Source organism: Idiotropiscis lumnitzeri, chromosome 3 (assembly GCF_059441095.1).
Source record: "Idiotropiscis lumnitzeri isolate Australia: NSW breed Sydney's pygmy pipehorse chromosome 3, RoL_Ilum_1.0, whole genome shotgun sequence".
Taxonomy (NCBI): Eukaryota; Metazoa; Chordata; class Actinopteri; order Syngnathiformes; family Syngnathidae; genus Idiotropiscis; species Idiotropiscis lumnitzeri.
In genome coordinates this window covers 23,160,007-23,175,825 of record NC_142393.1, presented here as the reverse complement: position 1 = coordinate 23,175,825, position 15,819 = coordinate 23,160,007, and the positions used below count along the sequence as shown (strand labels likewise).

General features: G+C 41.2%; 1 protein-coding gene across 2 annotated transcripts; it reads right to left on the bottom strand.

Annotated features, from left to right (window-relative positions):
- Positions 1–67: 67 nt before the first annotated feature.
- On the bottom strand, positions 68–15,176 carry LOC148340474 (vascular endothelial growth factor C-like). Of its 2 annotated transcripts, none has more exons than XM_088290863.1 (9): positions 14,571–15,176; positions 14,337–14,459; positions 8,292–8,532; positions 8,020–8,210; positions 5,533–5,663; positions 5,008–5,111; positions 3,921–4,055; positions 3,387–3,588; positions 68–533 (listed from the first exon to the last, which is right to left on the bottom strand). In XM_088290863.1, the coding sequence occupies exons 2-9, from the start codon at positions 14,436–14,438 to the stop codon at positions 422–424; spliced, it is 1,218 nt and encodes a 405-aa protein (XP_088146989.1). In that variant the 5' UTR covers positions 14,439–14,459; positions 14,571–15,176; the 3' UTR covers positions 68–421. The 2 variants fall into 2 exon arrangements, with proteins under 2 accessions (XP_088146989.1, XP_088146991.1); XM_088290865.1 differs by having other exon boundaries at positions 8,292–8,433; positions 8,509–8,532; positions 14,337–15,175.
- Between the last annotated feature and the right edge of the window lie 643 nt (positions 15,177–15,819).

Here is a 15,819-nt window from a genome sequence, read left to right as displayed (position 1 = left end):
GCAGCAAAGTTGCCTTGAACCTATTTCATCTTTAGTCTAGTCTGTCATTATCTTCTTCCACTTTCCATTTCAAGGAAAGTGTCGGCGTGCTTGCTCCAAGCATGTTGCAGCAGGTATCAAAGATGGCCCGGAAGCAGATCAGTCCGATATGGCCGCCTGACATTTCTCCAGGTGCATTTGGACAAGAGCCCACACACAAATACTTGTGAGTCACACATATCTCATTTCCTCTTCTGTTGCTGCATCCGCCCATGGGACAAAGGAATTAATGCGCCTGGAATCATTATGAGGCCTGTTGTAATCCAATAACTGTTCATTTGTTGGTCTGTTCCGCTTCCTGGTCTCTTTAGTAGAGTCAGGCCACAAGTTTCCCAAGGTTTAAACGGCGTCCTCGGCTGGCTCTGTCTTCCTCTGTGATTGGCTAATTCCACTCTGGCTTCATATAGTTGGGGATGCACTGGCAGACTTGGTGGCTGTAGTAAAAGCCAGAGAGGCAGGCACGCTTGCGGGTCCTGCATGGTAACCTATAGCAACTAAGAAGAGAAAACATTCAATTAGTTAGTCCAAGGGGTGGAAAATTGCTGAAAAGCGTGTCATAAATTTTCATGGGCAATTCAGTGTACAAATTCCGAAGGTTTAACAACAAGGTTAAGTTCAGAGAAAGGTGTTCTGGTATGTTCCTTCCTAAATATAAAAGCCATTCCATTAAATGAATACTATTTGCCTGTCGGAACACTCCCACTTAGATTTTTGTCTTTATATTTTTCCCCTTCCCAATCATCTTAGACTATTTTTTTTGTTTTGTTATTTTACGTTATGCTTCATTGTTGGCCTACTGAAGCTCATCATTTGAGTAGCTGGACTGAAAGAAGCAAGAGTGAGTTTTCAGCAAAGAATTAGCAAATACATGAAAAATAGCCATGGGGCATTTATCCGAATAGCCTGCTGACATTAAGCACATTACAGCGGTGAAATGCAAACTATTTCAAAAATAAACAGGACACAAAAAAATAGGGAGTTGCACTACCAAGTCATAGTTACAACTTACATTATAATAGCTCAGAAAAATAAATGGGTGACATTCCTTTTGGCCTTCCCATGGCTTGCAGAGGCTCTGAGTTATGTGACTTTCTGTGGCCTATGTGAGACCAGGAATAGTCACATTTTTCAGAAGGGGTGATGTGTTTGGGTCACAACTAAAGTGTGATCGCAAATTTACATTTTTGTGTTTGTTTTTTTTTTGGAAAATAAATTTGAGTTATTGCTGGATAAGGAGTAAAAAATCTTTTTTGAGGGTTTATATTTCATTTTATTCAGTGTTCAAAGGAGTCAACATTTTTAAATTCCAATTATTGAATACACATTCAGATCAATGTGTAGGGTACTTGCTGTATAAAAAGATTTTTTTTTCCCTCGGGCCGCAAGTCACACTGATTTGGTGGCCCATAAGCATTTTTTTTTGTCATAAGCATTATCCGTGCAAAACAAACTGCTTACACAAATGGGCATCATAGTATCTTAAATGCTCCCTTTTTATCCATTTTTTTTAAATCAGCCAATGGCTTGTGAAACAAAAAATCAGTTTCCACATGCATGAAATTAGCTTGCCTTAGTCAAGAGCACGCTAAAACATTTTTCCCAATTATATTTACGTTTCTTTCTAATTTTGTATATTGCTGTCCTTGTAACCTCGCATATTCATAGGATTTTGCAACCATAGTCCCCATGCATAACAAAACCTATAAGCTCAGTTTTTGTCTTTTTGTGTTCCTTTCTTCCCTCACAAAACGCCTGAGAATATCCACCGTAACAAATCACTTGCACAACTGAACTTTCCCTCATGGCTCAGCTCCCGTCCCCTTGTATGTTTTTCTTTGGGTCCTGTCACTCCATCCATCTCTGCGGCTGCCCGGCGGCCTGATGGCTGCTGTGCTCTGCTCACTGTCAGCAAGCTCAGGCCTCTCGGGTCAGAGGCCTCTCGAGAGGCGCGCATGCTGTGGGAACTGCACCACATACTCGCAGCTAAGAAGGCGGTTGGGTGCTTGGGATTTCGCGTGTCCATAAAAGGAAACATCGGAACAAAAGTAGGAGAAGGTTTCAAGTCAGCAATGTTTGACACCGATTTCGATTTTGCTTCTCTTTTGAGTGCCTCTTATTTACATATTTAACATGGAAAAAGTGAGTGCGTTGCGGAACAACACAACCATCATGTTTAGGACAAGGTGATTCATTTCATTAATGTTTTTTTTTATTATCAGGGTATGTAATATATGACACTGGTATAGAATATTGAGATCAACTGAACCACAAAAACTAGACCGTGGTGGCGAACCACTAGCTTAAAGGGTAATAGAGTCACAACCGTTAGCATTAAGCTAGCAGACTGAAAAACAAAGCTATGTGGTTGCTTTAAATGGGAATTCAGCCCAAAAATGTTGTTTACAATCATGTTTTTGCCGCCCACATACGCCATTCTGATTAATAATGTGTTTGTGGAAGCAGCTGAGCTAAGCTCTGATTGGTCGTTACCTGATTAAGGACTGTGATATCATTTCAGTTGACAGCAAGTGACAAAATGGCCCCAAAATTTATTTTTCTGCTTAATTCATTCATTTCGCAAACGTGATATTGGTTAGAATCTGGGAGCGCAAAGAAAATTTTTGAAATTAACGTTTTGGGTTGAGGTCCCCTTCAAATAAACATCAAGGTGTTTCCACTTTATTTTATGTGTAATTCTAATTTAAAACAGTCAACTGGGAGCAGAAAAAAAAACACTTGAAGTTGCTTTTTTACCACTGTTTTAAAATGACTGAATTGTGTTAAATTATTAATTGTAGCATAAGTGTGGGATAGATTAGTGACAAATGTAGCTTACACATTTCTGTACTCAAGTAAAACTAAGAGTACATTCTTAAACGTAGAAAAGTAATATTTTTTTTACTATTTGATATTTTTGATAATATGACAAAATAAAATAAACTTTTAAAATAGTTTCCCTCTTTTATTAGCTTACACAGTCTTCGTAATGAGAAGAAAAAAATGTTGGCTTGACTTTCATGCTATCAAAACAACGTGTTCCCATCGCTTTGCTAACGTGAGCTGAATAATGAAAACAATGCTGAATTAACTTACGATAACAACTGAAAAAATGCACTTTTCACTGTATATGTTTTTCTATTAGGCTGAGAATATTGGTGGTTTTTAGTCTAGCACAAGAGATGATGCAGTAGAATTATTCTCACAGACAACATCAAACTCTTAAAACTTCCTGGGTCACATTTCTTTCTTTATTTTTTTTTCTAAAATGCAACACCAGCAGGAAAGAAACACCGATGAATAGGAAACAAGCAACAGTAAGAAAGTGACGATTGTTTTTTTCGGCTCACCTGCAGGTGTTTGGGTTGAACCTCTTGCCTTGCCGTAGACACGACTGTGGACTTTCTCTGCACTGACACAAGCAGGTGTCAGGGTTGAGGGGTTGATTGCCGGGACACTGGGCGGCACACACGCAGCCGCACAGCTCCTCGTCCCAGCGCTGGCCGACGGGGCACCACTTGCCTTCGCCCTGTCCTTCGCACTGACATTCACCTACCGGAAAAAGGCTTCTCAGGTACTGGTCCATTACTGGACATACTTCACCAATACTTAGAGAGCACCGTTGTCTTTGCAGTACACTCTTCACAAATTCAGCTTTTTTTTTTTTTTCTTTCTTTTTGATGGAAATCCATCTCCAGGAACCGATTAGCATTTTTTTCATATAATTAAGTGATAATGCTCCACCTGTGTGTAGTATCTTACTATAATATTTATATTTTTTTCTGAATCAAACTTGTCTTGAGTTTGATGAACATTCAGTCCTTGTAAACTACTTTTTTATGTACGCGTGTGTTTCTGCCAACACATCTTGAAACACCCCTTACATGTATTGTGGTCCAGTTTCCAGCCCGGACCGCAGCTGGCCTCAGTGAGCCCGTTTCGACAGACGCATTCGCAGCTGGGCTCCTTCAGAACCCTGTTGGGGCCGCACAAAGCCAGCAGCCCTGAGTCCAAAGCCTCTGGAAGCCACAGAGATAAAGAGAAGTGGTTGGAATAGCCCCAGCGGTTCGTTGCAAAATCCAGGCCTTGTTAAGTAAATACAACTGAGCTGCTGTAGGCCTGCGCGTTTTTTTCTTTTCTCAAGCGTCAAGAGACAACTATTTCATGGCCGATGCTATTTCTAATGACACATTATGCAACATATTTCAAAAAGGCAGCATGAGCACATGGAGCTCAAGTTCATGTATCTGCTTTAAAATTAGGAAACGAGCTAACAATTCACAGCCGAACGTTTTTGGAGCATTTAGTAAAACCCTCCGAATATTGTGACAATACAAGCACCAAACAAACCAAAGGCAGACTTTCTTCTTTCACTTGACTAAAAAAAAATGTTTTTCCTTGCTTTCCTCATTCTTTAGTTGTCAGCTGTGGAACGTGGGTTGCCAACATGACAAACATCAGTTTCTGAGCAATAAGTGGAGAAAATGAGATTTTTGTGACAAGCAGACTTTGACGCTAACAAGTTTTATTTTTGAAGCACTTGATAACTACAACAAAACCAACACACGACTGAGAAAGGGCTTTTGATAATAAAAGGCTTTTTTTTTTTCTCCATGGCCTTCATTATTCAGCCCATAAAATGTCTCAACTTCTCTGCCGATTGGGACATACCCTGTTTATGCCATGCGTCAACATACTGTTTGAGTGTGACGCATGTAAACTTGTCAGATTATAATTGCCGTGACAAGCCCACATTGACTAACCACGAGCCCTGCTGGTCACAATGCTAACCACTTGCTCGATTCCACACAATTGTCAGAATTGTTTTGAAGATTTAATATTCAATTGAACTATTATTCATTTCAACAATTTCATGCAGTGTAAATCTTGGGTGTATTACAATCCAACGTTATGCAATCACTATCACAAAATGAAGAGTTTCATGATAAAACAACAATGAAAAAGTCTCACCTGTTTCTTTTTCTGAGTAGTTAATGGCATCAATTGGCACACACATGCAGTTGACGGGATCCCACAAGAATGACGGCGCACAGGGGACCGTGGGAGGAGAACACCTACACACAAACACACACACACTTCGAATAAGGACGTAGACCAGGGCTGCCAAACTTGGAAATAAGAGTCATCCCGCTTCGGCCACACAGTAGAAATAAGAAGGAAGGAAGGGCTGGTTTTAGTTTATTTTTTATTCATTAAACATAATAAAACCAATCAATCAAGCAATTCTACATGTACAGTGTAGTAATTTGGATAAACTGCTACATCAATTAGTCAATTAGTTTTTTTCTTTAGACTTTAATAATCTCTTGCAGAAGATCACCTAAAGCACATTTTTCTTTTTGTAGGTTCTGTAAAATTACATTTGATGAAATATGAATTTGCTCCGAATGTATTCGTATTGAAAACCGCCAATTAGTTATTGATATGAATTGGACACACAGCATCACGACACACGCCTGCTTCAATGTCACTCACAGGTGATCCGTTGCGGCTCGTCTGATGATGGAGTGAAGCGGCCGCTTGGGAAGACACTCGCACACCGTGTGATTGACAAAGGTTACCATGACAACAGAGCGCTCCATCCTGGGTGGCGATAGCTCCATCAACTGGGAGGACAGAGGAGCGTGAGAATTGTGCTTTGAGTCAGTGAGTAACAACCACTATGCACAGGAAATGATCTCATTTCACGTGATTGGTCAGCCAAATCATTTATTCACAAGTAATAAAGGTTTGTTTATCAATCTGTGCCAGCTAAATATTGATAACAGGCATTTATGGTACTTTTTCCCCCCATAATCAGCAGCGTTCAATTTCGAGTGCAGCACAAAAAATCGGAGCCCCACAGTACCGTTACTTCCGACAGTGTACTGAGCCAGCAGGACCAGAAAAACTAGACTCGGACGGCTTCTTGCCACAAAAGCAATCGCTACAATCACTCAAGTTACGGTAATATACGCGTTATTTTTTATTACTGCTCTGTACATACACACACATTCATGTCTCCACTTCTGCTAAAACTTCTCTGCTGTGCGTCACCGTCATTTATTCACTGTATATTTTAGTATTGTTAGGGATAGATTATTTTCTAGTTCTTATTTGATTATATTTTATTTGTTATCAATTCTATCCATCCATTATCGGCTTCTTCTCACAAGGGTCGGGGGATGCCGGAGCCTATCCCAGCTGTTTTCGGCAAGAATGCGGGATACAGCCTGAACTGGTCACCAAACAAACAACCATCCGCGCTCACACTCATACCTAGGGGCAATTTTGAGTGTCCAATCAACCTGCCATGAATATTTTTGGAATGTGGAAGGAAACCGGAGTACCCGGAGAAAACCCACGCAGGCACGGGAAGAACATGCAAACTCCACACAGGAAGGCTGGAATCGAACCCACAACCTCTGAACTGTGAGGCCACCGTGCCGCTTGTTATTTTCTCGTTCTTATTAAAAAAAGAAAAAAATACTTCACAATTTTGTCGCATCGGCACAAATAATAATGAGGGCTTTCCATGTTAGTCTGTTCGTATAAAGGGATGGTGGGCAGATGTGGCGTTTCCTGACACTAGATGATGCTTGCTCATATCTCAGATTCTGGCTCACAACACAAACAAATAAAAACAAAAAACAATTCACCAACCAACTGCCTGGAAAACCCGAAAGTCAAGGTGACATTGTATATACATTTTTGTGATGTTTTTTTTTTTTGGTGGCGTACTGTGAGAGTTTTGTCATTAAAAATGAGATGTATCAGAAACGTTCGAGGACTAGCATGAAAAAATTTCCAATCCAAAGTACGAGTTTTCCCCTTTGAAACAATCTGCCTGGAATTCTGTGCCATCTCATCAACAGCAAACCTTCATTTCTTTAAAACAGGTCCCCTTGACGACCACAATGAGGGCAAACAAAATCACATGGAGCCAGGTCGGGTGAGTAGAGACGTTGCTTCAGCTCGGCCATGTTTTCAATAAGGAACTGTCAGAAGCTCAGGTGCATTGCCGCAACTCTCAGCAAACGCCACAGATTCTCTTTGCAAACATGCTGTTCAATCATCTCGCCCACACTGAAGGGGAAAACTCGTCGTTTGTGTTTGATGTACAATGGACCCTTGATTCAACAGACCTGAGATTTAACGGACACAAAATCATGTCTAGTCAAAACAAAATCCCTCTCGGAGGAGTACTTTTCAAAGTCTGTTCCACAATTGGCTGTAAATTGCCAGCGTGCCAACAAACGGCCCTACGGCGCCATTAACAGACAACTTGATCATGTGTTTCTCACTTACGCTGCTCTCATCATAGACTAACAGACGCTACAGTCGCCTCGAGCAGGCTAAAAAGCATATCAATATATTGGCAGGCGCCACTTTCACATCAAAACTAAATATTGCCAGACATTTTGGCTGCTATGCCAGTAGGGGAGAGGGTCCCATCAAATGGAAACGATCCGTAGTTTAAAGGAGCATATCTTATCAAGCTATTGATATCGATTGTTACTGTTTTGATGTACAAGTTTCTGAATCATGCCATTTATTGTGCAATACATAGTTGTTGTTGTTTTTTTTTTTTTTTTTGTAAAGCTCCTATTTATGGCATCCAATCGTAATGGAAGTGAACAAAAGGAGCGCGAACATCATATCGTGGCTGATGAACACGGTCACATGCAGGCCAAAAAATCTAAATTTGGCTACACTTTGAAACATTTCAAACAATATCAAACTTTTTTTAATGTTAACTTACAATACTTTTTTCCTGGACTAGCCTTTTTTTAGGCTACAAAAAAAGTACAAAACAATATAATTGAGCCACATTGGGTGTTGTTAGGCCACTGTGTATCATTTGTGATACCAGTCCTGGAACTTTTCTGACATTCCTCATATGTACCTTGGCTAAAAAATAAAAAGGTGGGAAAATGATGCTTGCATCAGAACGAGGCGTGCCGCAAATGTGCGAATATTCACCGTCTTGTTGACGAGCGCGTGACTCGTGTTGGCGCAGTAAAAGGCTTCGTTGGTGCAGCATCCACCGCAGCGATGCAGCGCCACGCAGCGGGGGAGGTAGAACTGACTGGTGGATTCTGGGTACTCTTTGGTCACCTCAATGCACACCTCCCTGGGCTGACATGAGGTGCGCTGGATCTCTTCTAGAATGACTGATCATGTTTGACTGTATTAGCCAGTGATTCGTTTCAAGGCACTTTGAGAGCATAAAAGCACACTGGTGCGGCGTTTACCTCCGAGAGTGCTGTCCACTTTATAAAGAGCCTCCTCCCTCAGCTGCACCCAGCGATCGTCATGGTTCGAATGGACCGCCGGGCTCGCCGAGGAGGTGGGAAAAGAGGAGGAAGAGGCGTGCCATGACTTCTTCCTCAGGCACTGCTGGAGCAGATTGTATTCAGGATAGAGAAGCTGCAGCAGCTGATCCACGCTCACGATAGTCTGTAAACTGACCTGGTCATCTGACAAGACGGGAGCCTGCAATGAAGACAAATAGAACATTGTTGTCGTAGTCCCACTTAGTGGTTAGTACTCATTCTTGCTTTAAGCTATCCACAGATAGGATATTATAACAAGATAATAATAATATAGTTGTTTGTTAAGTCTTCACGTGGTGTTGTGTCCAAAAATCTCAAAATTGTTCTTTTCATTCCTACTCCGCACCAAAACCCAACTGTTCATCTTTCTTTTTTCCCCCGCTAGTTCTTTGTGATTGGGACATGAGGTCATTGCTGTGGGACTGTGAGGTCATGATAGAGCAATGACCGGCCCAGTGCTCTGGGGTGTGTCCTCTTCTAGGAACATGGAAGAATAATATTCCTGGCCGTTTCATTACCCCAGCTACAGCAGTATTCAATTACTTCAAAGCCCTTTTTTCTTCTTCTTCTCAGGAAAGGAAAACCATTACTGGCGGCAAAGTGACGCCAACTCTTGCACCATCAATTGGAAAGCCTTGCAATCTGAAACTTGGATCTGCAATCGCTGCATTTCTTCAAGAATAGCCCAATTTCTATTGTTTCGTCCCAGCTATGTGACATCCTACACTTCCCAATGGTCCAACTTTGGCAGCGACGTTTCTTTGAGTTACAAACCGTCAATCGGCTGCTTTGTATTTCTGAGCAAAAATTTGAGACATGAGAGAGCTCTATGGTAGCAGTGAACTCAACTGACAACAAACAGCTGCTTGGCACATAAACAACCCAAACAGTACAGTTGGCATCTGTTCAATGCCCTGAGAACATTTGAAGGATAGCTAACAATTCTTCCAGGCTTCAAGCTGTTTTTGCTACTGTTGGTTCAAGTTTACTGTCAAACTAAACAAAAAAGAGATTTTATGTTCCGTATGTAAAAGAACAATTTTATCTTAAATGCTGCTAGCTTAATGCTAACACAACAGGATATTGGAAACAGCTTAGACGCGCTAACTAATAGCATCAGCATTACAGTGTAATAACCTTTTAAGCAATGCCTACTTGAGACACATGTGGTTAGATAATATCAAAAATACTCACAGGAATATATTCTTTGTCTTCTGTGAAGAACAATTAAATTGATTCCTGCTCACTGAGGAACTGTGATTGGCTTTTTAAGTATATTATTCAATCCAATTTTGTTATTGCTCTGTGATTTAAATAAAGGACAGTACTGTACAGGGCTATTTTTCTTATCAGAAAATAAAAAAACACACATTCTTATTGTATTCAAAGTGAAGCCGAAAGTATAGAATTTGCCAGTCAGGAATAACAAACTTTTTGTGTAGAATTCAATGCATCCATTTTGATAGTATTTGGACAACTGAGGTAAATATTATCAGACATTTTAATACTCTGCATTAAGTCCTTTGCAGTCAATGACTTCGTTTAGTCTGGAGCCCGATGACGTCACAACATTCAGAGCTTTCTTCCACCAGACATTTTCCCGGACCTTCACTGCAGCGACCTTTCACCCGCTGTTCTGATACCTTAAGCCTGATACCTGACATCGGTACTTGCCCATCCCTAGAGTTTTCCTTTTCATTTGTGTATGTTTTTCTTTGTTTTGTTTGACAGTAAACTTCACCTGGGAGGGACAATAAATGACTTGAAGCCACTTCTTTGAAGAATTGTTCACTACCAGCAACACTACTACTTGTGGTCAAGTACACTTGAGTTGATTTCACAGCCACCATTCATTGCTCGTTTCTCTGATTTTTTTGCTTGCAAGTCAAAGCAAAAAATCCGCTGGACAACAACTCATATTTTGAAAAACATGTATCACCAGTATCTCAAGGCACCAAATTGTTTATGTGAAGGGCCTCAGCATTTTGCCACAATCACTCTTCTAGATTTGTTGTCTTGCAGCCCAATGATGGCCTCCTTCACTTGCAATGAGATCTTAAAAACTGCAGTCAGTTGCCCAGTTGTGCTTAATATGAACTCTGGACTTCTATCTGTTTCATTTTAAGTCACCGGGGAACAAACAGAAATTGGTCAATTGAGTGAAGTCAGCGTCAACCAAGCAAATAAATTTAAAAGCCTAAAAATGGATGTACAGTAGTCCCTCATTTATTGCGAGAGTTATGCTCCAGAGACCACTGCGATCTTTGAAAATATGCAAAGTATCGACCAAATATATTTTTAAATCATTCATTTAACTCAGTTAACTCAGTTTTATTTACTTCAAAAGCAATTGACATATTTTGCAAAGCCAAATTCAAATACTGTACCATATTAGCTGAGTATCTTTCGCACATCATCTCAGAACAAAACACGCTGCTCAAGTTACCACTGGGCCTTGAGTGTGGTGCTTGTGGGCACAACTAAATGCACTGTATAAGTTTTGAGAATTGTTTCTAAGAAAAATGTAAACAAAGATGCCTCAATTTAGATCATATTGAAGGGGGAAAGAAAACTCTTAGAACAGTCTTTGAATTAAAATCTACTTCATATTTGGTGATGTTTTTATTAATTCCAGTATTCAAGTAAATATCTGTTACAAGCTGCTGCACAAAAAATGTGTTGAAAAATGGCATATATATATATATATATATATATACATATATATATATATATATTAGTGCTGTCAAGCAATTATTTTTTTTTAAATCCAATTAATCGCAATAAATCTGTAATTAATTATGATTAATTACGTAGATTCTACTACTATTTTTTTGTGACGCTTTTAACAGGTATTGTATTGAATAATATCTTGTTTAATGTAAAATCACAAAATATTATGTGTATTTTAGACGAAAGATTGTTCTAATAGCTTTCTTTGATCCTTGAAGACGATGCAAACGGAGTCATCTTTATTTATCGACATTTTTTTAGAAACAATTCTCAAAAATTAAACAGTACATTTAGTTGTAAGCACCACACTCCAAGAGTGTTTGTTTGCAAGGCCCAGTGGTAACTTGAGCAGGGTGTTTTGTTCTGAGATTATGTGCTAAAGATGTTGAAGCATTTCTGATTTGCAATGGACACGTTTCACCTTATCTTCTTTTTTAAAGTGTGAACTGATCTCAAACCTCTGCCATCCACTGTCTTTTATACATTTTACTCCTGGCTTGCACTTGAGTCTGCAATAACAGTCAGTGTGGAAAAATGTTCACAGCATAATCCAGCGACATAGCAAAAACTCCACAATTTAAATTTTTATCTGTGTTATGTACCATTTAAAAAGCCGCAAAATAGTAAGAACTCAAAAAGTGGGTACAGGAAGTATTTCACTTTCCTCCATATGCCAAAATCAAAAAAGTTCATTTTATTTCTCATTAATTTACACTCATCCCCCTATCTTGTCAGAAAAAAATGAAATGTTTGCAAATGTATTAAAAAAAGAAAAACTGAAATATCATATGGTTATAAATATTCAGACCCTGTGCTCACTAATGAGCTCGTACAGCCACGAGTCTTGGCGGGAATGATGTAGCAAGGTTTTTACACCTGGATTTGGGGATCCTCTGCCATTCTTCTTTGCAAATCTTCTCCGGTTCTGGCAGGTTGGATGGTGAACATTGGTAGACAGCCATTTTCAGGTCTCTCCGAAGATGCTCAATCGGGTTTAGGTCAGGGCTCTGGCTGGGCCAGTCAAGAATGGTCACAGAGTTGTTCTAAAGCAACTCCTCTTGTTACTTTAGCTGTGTGCTTCAGCTCATTGTAGTGTTGAAAGGTGAACCTTCGAGCCAGTCTGAGGTCCTGAGCACTCTGAAAGAGATTTTGGCCCCAGGATATCTTTGTACTTGGCTGCATTCGGCCGTCCTGTCTCGGCAGCTGAAAAACACCCCCACAACATGATGCTCCCACCACCAGGTTTCACTCTCAGGATTGGATTGAGCAGGTGATGACCTGTGCCTGTTTTCTCCACTCACACCACTTAGAATTAACACCAAAAAGCTCAATCTTGATACCAGCAGACTATAGAATCTTTTTTTTTTTTTTTGGGAGTCCTTCATGTGTTTTTTTTGGCAAACTCTATGCAGGCTTTCATGTGTCATTAAAGCCATCGTTAGGGCTGCAGTAATAAGGTGACTTTGTGGCACTTTCTCCCATCTCCTTACTGAATTTCAAGTTCAAGCGCGGTGATATTTGGGTTCTTCTTTACCTCATTCACCAAGGCTCTTCCACAATTGCTCAGTTTGGCTGGACAGCCAGGTCTAAAGAAAAGTTGTGGTCATGCCAGACTTCTTCCATTTGAGGATGATGGAGCCCACGGTGCTCTTAGGACTCTTGAGTGCTGCAGAAATTCACTTGTAACCTTGGCCAGATCTATGCCCTGCCACAATTCAGTGTCTGGGAGTTCCTTCGACCTCATGATACTCATTTGCTCTGACATGCACTAAGAGCTGTGACGTCTTATATAGACAGGCGTGTGCCTTTCCTAATCAAGTCCAGTCAGTTTAATTAAACACATCTGGACTCCAATGAAGGAGCAGCACCATCTCAAGGAGGATCAGAAGAAATTGACTGCATGTCAGTTAAATATGGAAGTCACTGCCAAGGGTCTGAATACTTATGATGATGTGATATTTCAGGTTTTTTTTTTATATAAATTTGCCAAAATTTCTACATTTATGTTTAAGAGCAATGTGGCAAATAGTGAACCCTTCTTCAAAAAAGTGGTTTCTTGCTGTTTGTCTCACCCCAGTGATGGCGCCTCGAATCACCAAAATATTTCTACCTCCTCCTAACCCGCTCCTCAGTCGATATGAGATGATAAGGTGAGCCTTTACACACGGGACAAAATTTACTTTCGAAACACTTTGGTGCATGACACTCGACGTTGTGCTTTGGGTGCACGCATGTCACAAGCCGGACATGTTTCATTCAGATCAGATGTCACATTTCTTTTTGCAATGCGAATGAGTACAGAAATGGCCAAAGAAGTAGAGGTCACCCCAGTAAGGAACTAAGTTTCAAGAAGAAGAATACCCCTGGCCTCACATGAAGCTAATGTTTACATTTAAGTGTATGGAAAATAACATTTTCATAAAGAACTGTCATCTGCGTCTGCCCAAACATGGACATTTCAGCCTACAAAAGGTTGATGTCTCACTTGAGAAAGCATGTTGCGTTAAGTTGTAGAAATGGATTGTTGTTGAAAATATAGATTAGAAGAGGACCTTGAAAAAGTAATTGTATATTAAATCACAATCACAGTATTAAAGGGGGGGGGGTGATTACAATTTGGCGGCACAGTGGCCGACTGGTTAGCACGATGGCCTCACAGTGCAGGGTCGTGGGTTCGATGCCGGCTCCGGCCTTCCTGTGTGGAGTTTGCAGGTTCTCCCGGTACCTGCGTGGGTTTCCTCCCACATTCCAAACAATGCATGGCAGGTTGATTGGACACTCTAAATTGCCCCTAGGTATGACTGTGAGCGCGGATGGTTGTTCGTCTCTGTGTGCCCTGCGATTGGCTGGCAACCAGTCCAGGGTGTCCCCCGCCTACTGCCCAAAGATAGCTGGGATAGGCTCCAGCACCCCCCACGACCCTTGTAAGGACAAGCGGGACAGATGATGGATGGATGGAATCACAATTGAATTATTTTCCAAAATGCCTTAAGAGCCTGTTGCAAACTTGCAGTTGCTTGAGTCAAGCGGCATAATGGCACATGACCAGAGACAGGTAATCACAATATTACTGTTAATCTGTCTTTTTCAATTGCAACTCAAACTAATAGTCAAAGTCTCCAAAATCAGATGTAATTTAATGACATTTTCTTCTGGTAATAGTTCTATATTTTTGTAATGAAATCCTCATTACAAGTAATTCATTACTCCCCAACCCATATTTCTCGGTCTCACCTGGGTTCCCGTATCTCCAGCTGCGTAGTAGTCCATGTAGTCTTGTCCTGAGCACAGTTTGCTGACATTAAGAATCCATAGGAGGACAGCTGGTATCAACATAGTGAGGAGGAGACAGTCGAGCTGAGTGAAGGCAAGGACAGAGGAAGGTGATGAGGGAAAAGAAACAAAAAAAGGAAGAGGGGGGTTGTCACAGGGGGTTCCAAACTCAGAGGTGTCCTTTCGTCATTCTACCCCGGGACGAAGTTACTCTTCCGGCGCAGGTTGTTCGAATGTGGGAAGCCAGCTGAATAGAGCATGATGGGGAAAGTAGCGTGGCTCATTCAGTGGGTGTGTGATGTCTCGTCTCGTCTCGCCGCATGCCCGCTCTTCGCGTTCAGGTGGACGTCGGATGAGGAAAGTGTGCGTGTTTGTGTGCGTGTCCTCGCCGGCTTCGTCGCCCTTCACACTTGCACACTTCCTCGCCGCCTTTATCTCTATTATTTTTTCTTTGCTCCTCACACAGCAGCTGCGCTCTTCCCTCCCTCGGTCTCCGACTCAGATTATTCGCCTCTTGTCCAAGAAACCTTCAGGGCAAAGCTCTTAAAATATCTGACAGAAAAGCATCGAAGAGGTGATGAAACGAAGAGAGCGTCCAAATCCTTTCAATAAAAATGGAGAGGGTTACAAAGGGCAATTAACGTTGGTTTAGGCGCTCATGTGAGCAGAAGTGTCGAGGAGCAGCAGGCAGACGTCCTGGTGGAGTAAATGAAAAAGAATACAAGAGTGGGAGGCTTGTTTCTGGGCGGAGCCGAATATCTGAGGGATGATTTATGCATCGTAACTGGTTATACTGGCACGCTCCCCCCCCCAAGAAATTGCAGGCTTTCCTTTATGCCATCGGGCGCCTTCAATGATATTTACATTTACTGTCGAGACTATTTTTACTCCACATCCCTTTCATACATACTCATCTTGAAGCATTCTTTCCTCCTTTTATTTACGTGCGCTCACCTCAGTCGAGCAAATGGTGATGAATGCAGCTCTTAAGTGCCTTTTTATTGGCCGCTAATACTTCTGCTGTCTGTTCACGGTTTCTGCTTTATATCACTGTTGGTATCTTTCCTTCGAGAGAGTGAGTGAGGGGGAGGGAAGGGGGAGAGAGAGAGAGAGATTTGCTGTCAAACGTGAGGTTCATTTTTCTTCCTATTTTGCTTTGAGTATCCAAGGTCAAACATTGCATAGTTTCACAAGTGCCCCAAGGCTTTTGGGGGCATGTGCGTCGTAGAGAAAACGTGAATAGCAGAAACCTGATTTTCGGACTTATCTTTACCCTCCCAAGGTGACGCAGGAAAGCGAAATACACTACGGGTACAGACGAGACATCAAAAAGACAAAAGGCGAGAAACGGTGGGTCGCTGAAGCCAAGTCGAGCCGTGAGAAAGAGGAGTGTCTGGGATCTGCCTGGCTGGGAGAAAAAACATCCGATTTTTTTGGACCAGTG

What these genes read in the sequence shown, in the direction of transcription:
- LOC148340474 (XM_088290863.1), bottom strand. Translation starts at nt 14,438, where the DNA reads ATGTTGATACCAGCTGTCCTCCTATGGATTCTTAATGTCAGCAAACTG. An exon ending in CTGGAGATACGGGAACCCAG is followed by an intron (nt 8,533 to 14,336) that starts GTGAGACCGAGA and finishes TCTTCATTGCAG; the next exon opens with GCTCCCGTCTTGTCAGATGA. An exon ending in AGTGGACAGCACTCTCGGAG is followed by an intron (nt 8,211 to 8,291) that starts GTAAACGCCGCA and finishes AAACATGATCAG; the next exon opens with TCATTCTAGAAGAGATCCAG.